The 12,308-nt window shown below is 49.8% G+C and overlaps 1 protein-coding gene across 2 annotated transcripts in view; it reads right to left on the bottom strand.

Annotated features, from left to right (window-relative positions):
* The window catches only part of LOC115095541 (synaptotagmin-15-like), a 118,243-nt gene extending 114,308 nt beyond the window's left edge, over positions 1–3,935 (bottom strand). Inside the window, exon 1 of one of the 2 annotated variants that reach the window (XM_029609431.1) lies at positions 3,668–3,935. In XM_029609431.1, the coding sequence (XP_029465291.1) occupies positions 3,668–3,674 (7 nt within the window). In that variant the 5' untranslated portion in view covers positions 3,675–3,935. The remainder of the gene's footprint in view (positions 1–3,667) is intronic. The other variant, XM_029609430.1, reaches the window with a different exon arrangement.
* Positions 3,936–12,308: the final 8,373 nt, after the last annotated feature.

Below are 12,308 nucleotides of genomic sequence, written 5' to 3' on the forward strand. Positions count from 1 at the left end.
TAGTGCCGTGAATCCCAAGCTCGAGACCTTCCCCCCCGGGAAAGCCCCACTCTGCGGAGGTGTAACAAGGTAGCACCGTGAATCCCAAGCTCGAGACCTCCCCCCCCCCCCCCCCAGGAGAGTCCCACTCTGCGGAGGTGTAACAAGGTAGCACCATGAATCCCAAGCTCGAGACCTCCCCCCCCCCCCCAGGAGATCCCCACTCTGCGGAGGTGTAACAAGGTAGTGCCGTGAATCCCAAGCTCGAGACCTCCCCCCCCCCTGGGAGAGCCCCACTCTGCGGAAGTGTAACAAGGTAGTGCCGTGAATCCCAAGCTCGAGACCTTCCCCCCCGGGAGAGCCCCACTCTGCGGAGGTGTAACAAGGTAGTGCCGTGAATCCCAAGCTCGAGACCTTCCCCCCCGGGAGAGCCCCACTCTGCGGAAGTGTAACAAGGTAGTGCGTGAATCCCAAGCTCGAGACCTTCCCCCCCGGGAGAGCCCCTCTCTGCGGAGGTGTAACAAGGTAGTGCCGTGAATCCCAAGCTCGAGACATCCCCCCCCCAGGAGAGCCCCACTCTGCGGAGGTGTAACAAGGTAGTGCCGTGGATCCCAAGCTCGAGACCTTCCCCCCCCCCCAGGAGAGCCCCACTCTGTGGAGGTGGAACAAGGTAGTGCCGTGAATCCCAAGCTCGAGACCTCCCCCCCCTGGGAGAGCCCCACCCTGCGGAGGTGGAACAAGGTAGTGCCGTGATCCCAAGCTCGAGACCTTCCCCCCCCCCCCAGGAGAGCCCCACTCTGCGGAGGTGTAACAAGGTAGTGCCGTGAATCCCAAGCTCGAGACCTCCCCCCCCTGGGAGAGCCCCACCCTGCGGAGGTGGAACAAGGTAGTGCCGTGAATCCCAAGCTCGAGACCTCCCCCCCCCGGGAGAGCCCCACTCTGCGGAGGTGGAACAAGGTAGTGCCGTGAATCCCAAGCTCGAGACCTCCCCCCCCCGGGAGAGCCCCACTCTGCGGAGGTGTAACAAGGTAGTGCCGTGAATCCCAAGCTCGAGACCTTCCCCTCCCCCCGGGAGACCCCCACTATGCGGAGGTGTAACAAGGTAGTGCTGTGAATCCCAAGCTCGAGACCTCCCCCCTGGGAGAGCCCCACTCTGCGGAGGTGTAACAAGGTAGTGCCGTGGATCCCAAGCTCGAGACCTTCCCCCCCAGGAGATCCCCACTCTGCGGAGGTGTAACAAGGTAGTGCCATGAATCCCAAGCTCGAGACCTTCCCTCCCGGGAGAGCCCCACTCTGTGGAGGTGTAACAAGGTAGTGCCGTGAATCCCAAGCTCGGGACCTCCCCCCCGGGAGAGCCCCACTCTGCGGAGGTGTAACAAGGTAGTGCCGTGAATCGCAAGCTCGAGACCTCCCCCCCCCCGGGAGAGCCCCACTCTGCGGAGGTGTAACAAGGTAGTGCCGTGAATCCCAAGCTCGAGACCTTCCCCCCCGGGAGAGCCCCACCCTGCGGAGGTGTAACAAGGTAGTGCCGTGGATCCCAAGCTCAAGACCTTCCCCCCCGGGAGAGCCCCACTCTGCGGAGGTGTAACAAGGTAGTGCCGTGGATCCCAAGCTCGAGACCTCCCCCCCCCCCCCCCCGGGAGAGCCCCACTCTGCGGAGGTGTAGCAAGGTAGTGCCGTGAATCCCAAGCTCGAGACCTTCCCTCCCGGCAGAGCCCCACCCTATGGAGGTGTAGCAAGGTAGTGCCGTGGATCCCAAGCTCGAGACCTCCCCCCCCCCCCCCCCCGGGAGAGCCCCACTCTGCGGAGGTGTAACAAGGTAGTGCCGTGAATCCCAAGCTCGAGACCTTCCCCCCCCCCCGGGAGAGCCCCACTCTGCAGAGGTGTTACAAGGTAGTGCCGTGGATCCCAAGCTCGAGACCTTCCCCCCCAGGAGATCCCCACTCTGCGGAGGTGTAACAAGGTAGTGCCGTGGATCCCAAGCTCGAGACCTCCCCCCCCCCCCCCCCCGGGAGAGCCCCACTCTGCGGAGGTGTAACTAGGTAGTGCCGTGAATCCCAAGCTCGAGACCTTCCCCCCCCCCCCAGGAGAGCCCCACTCTGCGGAGGTGTAACAAGGTAGTGCTGTGAATCCCAAGCTCGAGACCTCCCCCCCCCCCCCAGGAGAGCCCCACTCTGCGGAGGTGTAACAAGGTAGTGCCGTGGATCCCAAGCTCGAGACTTCCCCCCCCCCAGGAGAGCCCCACTCTGCGGAGGTGTAACAAGGTAGCGCCGTGAATCCCATGCTCGAGACCTTCCCCCCCGGGAGAGCCCCACTCTGCGGAGGTGTAACAAGGTAGTGCCGAGGATCCCAAGCTCGAGACCTTCCCCCCCCCCCCCCAGGAGAGCCCCACTCTGCGGAGGTGTAACAAGGTAGTGCCGTGGATCCCAAGCTTGAGACCTTCCCCCCCCCCCCAGGAGAGCCCCACTCTGCGGAGGTATTACAAGGTAGTGCCGTGGATCCCAAGCTCGAGACCTCCCCCCCCCCCCGGGGGAGCCCCACTCTGCGGAGGTGTAACAAGGTAGTGCCGTGGATCCCAAGCTCGAGACCTTCCCCCCCCCCCCGGGAGAGCCCCACTCTGTGGAGGTGTAACAAGGTAGTGCCGTGGATCCCAAGCTCGAGACCTCCCCCACCCCGGGAGAGCCCCACTCTGCGGAGGTGTAACTAGGTAGTGCCGTGAATCCCAAGCTCGAGACCTTCCCCCCCCCCCGGGAGAGCCCCACACTGCGGAGGTGTAACAAGGTAGTGCTGTGAATCCCAAGCTCGAGACCTCCCCCCCCCCCCCCCAGGAGAGCCCCACTCTGCGGAGGTGTAACAAGGTAGTGCCGTGGATCCCAAGCTCGAGACCTTCCCCCCCGGGAGAGCCCCACTCTGCGGAGGTGTAACAAGGTAGTGCCGTTGATCCCAAGCTCGAGACCTTCCCCCCCCGCCAGGAGAGCCCCACTCTGCGGAGGTGTAACAAGGTAGTGCCGTGGATCCCAAGCTCGAGACCTTCCCCCCCCCCAGGAGAGCCCCACTCTGCGGAGGTATAACAAGGTAGTGCCGTGGATCCCAAGCTCGAGACCACCCCCCCCCCCCCCCGGGGGAGCCCCACTCTGCGGAGGTGTAACAAGGTAGTGCCGTGGATCCCAAGCTCGAGACCTCCCCCCCCCCCCCCCCCCGGGAGAGCCCCACCCTGCGGAGGTGTAACAAGGTAGTGCCGTGGATCCCAAGCTCGAGCCCTTCCCCCCCGGGAGAGCCCCACTCTGCGGAGGTGTAACAAGGTAGCGCCGTGGATCCCAAGCTCGAGACCTTCCCCCCCCCCAGGAGAGCCCCACTCTGCGGAGGTTTAACAAGGTAGTGCCGTGAATCCCAAGCTCGAGACCTTCCCCCCCGGGAGAGCCCCACTCTGCGGTGGTGTAACAAGGTAGTGCCGTGGATCCCAAGCTCGAGACCTCCCCCCCCCCTCCCCCAAGGGAGAGCCCCACTCTGCGGAGGTGTAACAAGGTAGTGCCGTGAATCCCAAGCTCGAGACCTTCCCCCCCCCCCCCCGGGAGAGCCCCACTCTGCGGAGGTGTAACAAGGTAGTGCCGTGAATCCCAAGCTCTCTGCCATGCGGATGTCTCCCCTGCGCGCTAGAAACATGTAGAGGGATCCCACGGAAACTTACCGGACATGGCTGGGGCGCGGCGGCTCCGGCTCCTTCAGTGCATGTCTCGGAGGCAGCAGCAGAAAGGCTCCAGGGGTGGCGTCTCTCCCTCGCCTCGATCGGGAGCTGACAGGGGAGGGGAGCCTGTGGCTGGAGAGAGCCAGAAAGTCATTCGGCTTCCTCTCCCGGTCAGAGGAGTGCGTGTGCCTGGCTCCCTCCGTATTTAAAGGGCAGTCAGACTTGTCACTTCTGCCAGGCTGAGGAGATCAAGGCTACACTGGCAGCCCCGCTCAGACCCACCTCGTCTCCCTTCCCCTGACTTACTTGTGTTTCCGTTCAAAGAGTTCAGGCACGTTTGAAACTAAAACGGCATTGTTCCTTATAGGTTTTTTTGGTTGTTGTTTTGCAAGCCTTAACATTAATGTATTTATCAAAAGCTCGCAGGCGTAGCTGGGAAACAAAGGCTCGGTTTGTTTCTAGTAAACCGGTGAATTGGATATACAGTTGCAAAGATAGGAAGGAGCAGGAGAGGGGATACCACTTGAGAGGGAGATACTGAGAGTGTCAGTGGGTGTGCTGGAGATGGATCAGTGTCTATGCCTGTGCAATTGTTTAAATTGTAAGAGTGAATTTTAGGTACGTAAAACATATATATACGTAGCCATTGAATATGCACCTTTTAATGCTGGAGGTTTAGTTCTTCGACTTTTTCAATGATCATAAAGTAATGATGTCCTGCTTGGGGTCAAGTGGCAGGGTGTAAACCTCTCCCCCACCCACCCCGATATTGTACAGGTACTCGGTCATCGTCAAAAGGCGATGAAGGGACCCTTTTTGATGCAGAACAGTATAGGTGACAAATCAAAAACCACAAAATATCCACTGTAGTGAGAATAATAACACAAGTAACAACAAAACTCTCACCCACCACTTATCAAAAAAATGTATAAAGGGTCACTAGGCTAGTAGAATCACATAGAAAATGTGTAAAGGTGGACAGTGGTGGTTTCATATATATATATATAAATATAATAACGGTACCTCAACCGGTTACCTGAGATATAATTTAATATAATCGTTAACCACCCTCCAACCACCATTGTTTTTTCCAACAAATGTAGTGCCTCAAAAAACACGATTTGATTCCTCAAACAAATGTGAAAGAGCTGTAGCTGTGAATAAATGTTATATGTATATGTCATAGGTCAGTTGGCTTTTAGCCAAAGCACCTAGACTGTGCCCGCTTCTGCTTGCTTCTAGACTTTTGATCAAAGGTGAGGCTCTCACCATGTCCCTTCTATGCCCTTTGGCTGAGACTGAAATCCCTGCAAATTATAGGGGGGGGAGGGAGGTCAATGCCCTGCCACCCCAAGCCAGTAGCGAATAGAGTGGACTCTGAACAAAGGGAAGGTTCTCCTTTCTTTATATCACATTATATTTTATTTGTTATATTTTACTCTCTTTATTTATTTATGAATTTCAAAATAAAACTTCAAGACAAATAACCCTTAAGCAGAAATGTGGGTTAACACATTAACAAAGAGAAAAAGAGGGGGGAAACAGATACAAGAGGGCAAATAATGTGCCAAATCAGATCCTCAAATTGGAGGGGAATCCATCACTAACATCAAATAAGAATATAAGAATTGCCATACTGGATCAGACCGAGGGTCCATCAAGCCCAGCGTCCTGTATATATCTAACAGTGGCCAATCCAGGTCACAAGTACCTGGTAGGATCCTAAATAGTAGATCCCATGCTGCTAATGTCCAGGGATAAGTAATGACTTTCCCCAAGTCTACCTGATTAATAATGGTTTATGGACTTTTCCTCTTACAATTTGTCCAAACCTTACTTAATACCAGCTACACTAATTGCCTTTACCACATCCTCTGGCAATGAATTCCAGAGCTTAATTGTGTGTTGAGTAAAGAAATATTTTCTCAAATTTGTTTTAAATATGCTACTTACTAATTCATAGAGTATTCCCAGGTATTTGTATTTTTTGAAGGAGTAAACAGCCAATTTATATTTTCCATTTCTATTCCACTCATGATTTTATATATCTCTTATTCTTCTTATTTCTTCTGCAAGCAAAAACCTCAAAAAGAATCAAAAAGGGCTCTCAAGGAGAGCTGTTTGACAATTTAACCAAGCCATAATTGAACTATGTGAACATAAAGTTTAATTAGTACCAAAAAGTATAAACCTCTTATTCATCCCAGGAATCAAGATCTGGCAATGGATTACAGAGTAGAAATTGAAAAACTGGTTTTACCCTCAAAGGACACAAAATGCCCTAGGGCCAAAAATACATCGTTATTCCCTTGATACTTAGTCAGATATTTGCATAGGAATTTGAGACAATATTCTGCACCTAGAGGAAGAACTTTTTGATGCAGACCAGTATATGATTTATTAACCTTTCCTGTATGCCAGGTGTTGACCCATTGACAATGTTTGAAATATGTCCTCAAGATACCCAAGGAAGCCATGCCACCAGCCACAAAGGTGTAATGTCTACCTTCATTAAAATGTGCAGATGAGCAGCAGGGGGTATATGGGGAAGGCCATCTTTCATTACATTGCCTAGACCTCCCTCATTACCTAGAATTATCATGAGGAAGGATTTCTGGGTTATCTGGCTAATTCCACCTGTATCTGAATCATATGTAGATAGGACTCTATATTTTTTTTGTAATAAAGATTTTCCAAATACAGGCCTGAAAGTATGTGTATTCCCAGATATTTGCAAAATAACCCACCCAGTTTAAGCATAAGACGTATATCAAGAGCCATGCTGTAACTAAAATGGGAGAAGGATCTTCCATTAATATTGGAAACTGGCATAGGAGACTTGGGACTCCTGCAAACTGGAAAGAGCATCCTATGTTTAATCTCATTAAATCTGAATATCAGGTTGTTCTTGGCCAGTCTGGGGCAACCTGAACCAACTGAGCTTTCTCCTTCTCTACCTTTCATAGAACACAACCTGTCAAGGTCCATGGAAGGAAGACATACATTAATTCTGTACTAATGCATCAATTCCTTTACTGCCATTCTCTTTGCGCCAGCTGATAACCTACTGTACCTTGGCATTTTCATGAGTTGGCATTAAGTCTAATTGAGGTGTGCCCTATCTCCTTACTATTTTTTGAAAGGCATCATTACTCAGCTCCCACTTGCATGGATCTAAGAGATTTCTGCTTAGTAAACTGGCTTTCATGTTTTCTTTCCCCAAAATGCGCAAAGCAGAAATTTGTTGTACATTTTCTTCTGCCCATAAAAAGAGATTTTTCTTTTTTGAAACCCTTGACTTCGAATTTCTCCTTGTTTGTTTATATAGTATATTTTGTTGCATTGCCACAAATATGTCTTACAGCCTTTCTTTTCTGAACTGGCAGGAAATTAAGTAATGCCAAGTGGATCGTTCTGGTCTCTTATCTGTTGATCCACTGACCCTGGACATACCGATTTTGACAATGCACTTCCATCTATTGTTACTACTATCCATGACGGAAGATCTAGTAATACTCCTTTTGCTAGATTTGATCACCACTGTTCTTTAACAAGTCCTCCTGAGATTTAGACAAGGACCTTAGCTCCAGTATAGAGTCACCCAAAGAATTAAAGTAACCTGGAAACATGAATTCCAGTTGGGTTACTGGCTTCCAGATTTATTCTAATGTAATATTCTGAGGGGTAGATAGGCAAAACTTGATCTTTACTCCTTTTACCTGGGGCAAGCAGCAGTAGACAAGGACTTCTAGATCTCCAAGAACTGACTAGGCCCTCAAGGCATCACTATTTTATTTCCAGCGGCTGGTAAGATCAAACCAGCTGCTCTTTAGCTGAAGATGCTTCAGCATGCATTGCTGACAACTGCCACATCAACTGGTCTAATTTCCTCTGGGATTCCTAAGCATGACCTGTTCTGATACCACACTGGACACTGACAAATGTGCATCCACCACAATCTGTGGCATAGATGGAATTCTCTTCCCCAAGACAACATGGTTGTTTTAGAACCCAGGCAAGACCCTGGAGGCACCAACAACCCCTTGGCTATCCAAGGACACATCTGGGGTTAGACTTCCCAGTGGTCAGATCACAAAGGAGTCAACTATTCCCAATGGTGGCAGAGGAAAAGCGTCTCACCATGTCCATCATAGAAGGATCCAGGAGAAGAAAACAACAAGACAAAAAGCAGAAATAGGTAAGGAAGGTCAGGAAACAGCCAGGAACTCAGCCTACTGGCATCTGCTCAGTTTGGCCATATTGGAATTTCCATATTTTACCCTTTTTAAATAAAAGATGGACATCTTTTATTATACCCTTGCTCCTTATTTTTAAAATGGTCTTCCCAATAATTAATTAAGTGCAAGAAACACTGGAAATTAATTCTCATTATATTTACTGTTTACTTGTTTAGCATTTGATAACCGTTATTTCTTGTCTTTGCAATTAATGGACTAATGGTTTGAATGCAAAACATGTACGTTTTTAGAGTCTGATATGTTAAAGTTTTTTTTCCATTTTGTGCCCATGGGGAAAGTGATGCCTGGAGTGCCTGCATGATTTCAATCAGCAATTTAAGCTATAAAAGCAAACTTTTCAATTTCTCCTTTCCTGTGTGTGTTTTATTAGTTTCGCATGCTCTATTTGTACAAGTATCATTGTGATGAGTGCCTGGGGTGCTCGTGAAGACTGGCATGGAGGTGCTGTTATTTAGGGAGATTCATAATGATGGGAATGACTAGAAAGGAGGATCTTTCAAAAACCTTAAATCATTTAAGGCAATTTTTTTTTTTTTGGCTGAACAGGACAAAGATACTTGGAGTTCTTCGGCAGGGGAGGAAACAGAAGGGAGCTGCACTTACTTTTAGCTGTGTTCTTGTTCTTCCAGAGTCTTCACTAATGTTCTTCCTTAGATAGGTCCTGGGCTTTTGTGGACAAAGCAATCTTTAAATATAATAACTACATTGAAGAGATGGAAGGCACAAAGGCATGACGCTTCTCTCAGTTCTTCCCAAGAACAGCCTGACTACTGCAAATGCAAACAGCAAGAGGGAAAGGCCATTGCCTGCAGTTGAAAAATCAGTATAGTTATGCTTCCTTGTAGTAATGCTAATAGCTTATGCTTCTTCAGAATAACTATGGTAGTTTATTTTAGTCAAAATCATTTCAATTTAATTTGCGGCACTGTCTCCAAATAGGTTTGTTTTATGCACAAAATGACAGCAGTGACCTCACTCTTAAGCCAGGGCATGTTAGATCTATTTATTTATTTAGTTAGATTTATATTCCGCTTTTTGCACTTTTTTCAGCGCTTCAAAGCGGATTGATCTTCATCTCTCAAATATATTGCTAATGCTTGCCGCAATACTCACATTATGCCAAAGAGAGTTTCCTTCTGGAATTCATAATATATAATATGTATAGGCAACATATCAAAGTGACCATTTTAATCCGGCTGATGGTGCCCAATACACCTGGGAATATTTCTGTATCTTTCTGCCACATTTTCTTGGTCTCTGATTACATCATGGTTACCTGAGGATCTCTCTCCATACATTATACATAGCATCCTTCCTGTTCAGTTGAAACTGATTTTCACCCATAAATTCCCAGATTTTTCCAAAGGTGACAATCATTTCAAAGCGATATTCACCCTAATTTTAGGATGATTCAAAAGTTGCTTTAGAGCTGCAGCTGCAGTGTTCCAAGGCCTCCAGCCACTACAGGAAGCCATTGTGGGCCAAAGAGCATTCAAGTCCCACCTTCCATCAATGAAAGGGCTCCCCCCTCCAGAGCCGCCCATGCCATGTTTCAAGTCCTGCTCCCTCACCTCTCAAGCAGCCAAAATGCTTGCTATCTGGTGTCCTTTGAAGCAGGCCCCGTCCACCAAAAACAATTCCTGGCAGACTCCCTGGCTCTGCAGAAAAGCAGAAATGCAATGCTACAAGAACCTCAATAAGCATACTGCTGAGGGAAAGAGGAGAAGCCTGGAACCAGCACTGGTAAGGATTAATGCTGTTGCAGTGCGGGGTGGGGAGAGAAAGAGAGGGACATGCCAGGCAGGGGAAGGGGGTAGAGATGGGGATGCTAGGGATGTGCAGCCAGAAAGTATTCGTTGCATTCGGGATACGTATTCGTCGGGGCACAGATACGTTGCATTCGTTCAATGGCGCCCCGATACATTGATACGTGCATTCGTTTTCCGGTTCCCATTAAAGTCAGTGGGGGAAGTATTTGCAGCCTATTTTTGGCTGCAGAATTGGGGTTTTATTACCAATTTTGATTAAACATCTGGGGAGCAATCATCAGAACAACAAAACAGCTCCAAGGTACTTAGACTGTGGCAAAGTGGCATGAATAGCCTAAGGTACTTTAAAGGGACAAAGGGATACCAGGAGTGGCAAGAAGAGTGCTTTAATAGAGGCACAAAGCAGCAGCGAGAGTGTCAAAAACACACCACAGCTTCAAAAGAGAGCACCAATAGCAGATGCATGAACCCACGAAGGCAGCACGACAGGCAAAGCGGCAAGACAAGTGGCATCGACATCCTACAGCACAATGAAGGAGGAACATAGAAAGCAGAAAGACTAGCAACAACACACTGAGCAACCATGATAGTGGCCAGAACACCACAAGGAGTTGAGCGAGTCATCTGGTGTATGGCAGCAAGGCACAGAGACAGAGGGTAGATACAGGCTGGCTATACCCGGGGAGAGTTCCCTTTCCTTTGTGCAGGAAAGGGCTCCCTAGAATGGGTTTGCCCCTAGAGTGGGGTGTTTCTGTTGGCGTCTAGTGAGCTCTCGCTGGTCTTTTAAAATCTGGTAGAGTTAGCAGATATACAAATGAGAATTTTCAAGGCTGAGGCGGAGGAGGTTACCATGTAAACAGCGGTTCAACATGGGTCAGAGGGTAGATACAGGTTGACTACACCCGGGGAGAGTTCCTTTTCCTTTGAGCCGGGAAGGGCTCCCCGGAATGGGTTGGCCCCTAGAGTGGAGCACGAGCCTTCAAAGCGTGGCGACCTGGAGCAGGGTCTCACTGTGAGCGTGGTCTCACTGTGTTGTGTTTGCCACAGTCTAAGTACCTTGGAGATCTATTCTTGTTCTGAACATGGGTCAAAAGGTGGTAAGAGATAGGCTGCAACAACGGGGAGAGTTCCCGTTCCTTTGAGCAGGAAAGGGCTCCTTGGAATGGGTTGGCCCATAGAGTGTATAATGGTACAAATTGTTAGGATTTAAGCATTTGCAAACAGATCATGACTTCATAAGCAAGACAGAGGAAGTTCTCTTCTCTGCCCTGAAACTAAAGAAAACTGTTTTATTTAAGGATCCATGCTGTGAAGGATTACTAGTTTGAATTGCCAGAGACTGAGGTTTCCCTTTGCAATGTGGATTCAGCCATTAGGACTGAACATAAGTCCTGGACGAACAGGCACAGCAGTCGAGGACAGAGGTGAATACCACCTAGGGACATAAGGCCTGGACGGACAGGCACAGCAGTCAAGGACAGAGGTCAAGCCCACGTAGGGAGATAAGGCTTGGACACACAGGCATAGCAATATAGGACAGAGTCAATCCCACCTAGCGACATAAGGCCTGGACAGACAAGCACAGCATTTGAGGACAAAGGTCAATCCCACGTAGGGACATAAGGCCTGGACGAACAGGTACAGCAGTCAAGGACAGAGGTGAATCCAACCTAGGGTATAAGGCCTGGACGAACAAGCACAGCAGTCGAGGACAGAGGTGAATCCCACCTAGGGCATAAGGCCTGGACAAACAGGCACTGCAGTTGAGAACAAAGGTCAAACCCTTGTAGGGACATAAGGCATGGATGAACAGACACAGCAATCGAAGACAGAGTCAATCCCACCTAGGGACATAAGGCCTGGATGGACAGGCACAGCAGTCGAGGACAGAGGTCAAACCATTGTAGGGACATAAGTCCTGGACAGACAGGCACAGCAGTCGAGGACAGACGTGAATCCCACCTAGGGACATAAGGCCTGGATGGACAGGCACAGCAGTTGAGGACAGACATGAAGCCCACCTAGGGACATAAGGCCTGGATGAACAGGCACAGCAATTCAGGACAGAGTCAAGCCCACCTAGGGACATAAGGCCTGGATGGACATGCACAGCAATACAGGACAGAGTCAAGCCCACCTAGGGACATAAGGCCTGGACAGACAGGCACAGCAGTTGAGGACAGAGGTGAATACCACCTAGGGACATAAGACCTGGACGGACAGGCACAGCAGTCGAGGACAGAGGATCTAGGGACATAAGGCCTGGATGGACAGGCACAGCAGTTGAGGACAGAGGTGAATCCCACCTAGGGACATATGGCCTGGACAGACAGGCACAGCAGTCGAGGACAGAGGTCAAACCCTTGTAGGGACATAAGGCCTGGACGAACAGGCAAAGCAATCAAAATCAAACCCTTGTAGGGACATAAGGCCTGGACAGTAGACAGACAGGCACAGCGTTTCAGGTCAGGCCCTTGTAGGGACGTACGGCCTGGACAGTGGATGGTCAGGCATAGCGTTTCAGGTCTTATATTATCTGGAGCATAGGAGGCAGTTGGAGCTGCTGCAAGGCTTTCAATTGCTTTTATTCATCTTGCCATTCACAGGGAAAATTTG

This window comes from Rhinatrema bivittatum, chromosome 7 (assembly GCF_901001135.1).
Source record: "Rhinatrema bivittatum chromosome 7, aRhiBiv1.1, whole genome shotgun sequence".
NCBI classification, from domain to species: domain Eukaryota; kingdom Metazoa; phylum Chordata; class Amphibia; order Gymnophiona; family Rhinatrematidae; genus Rhinatrema; species Rhinatrema bivittatum.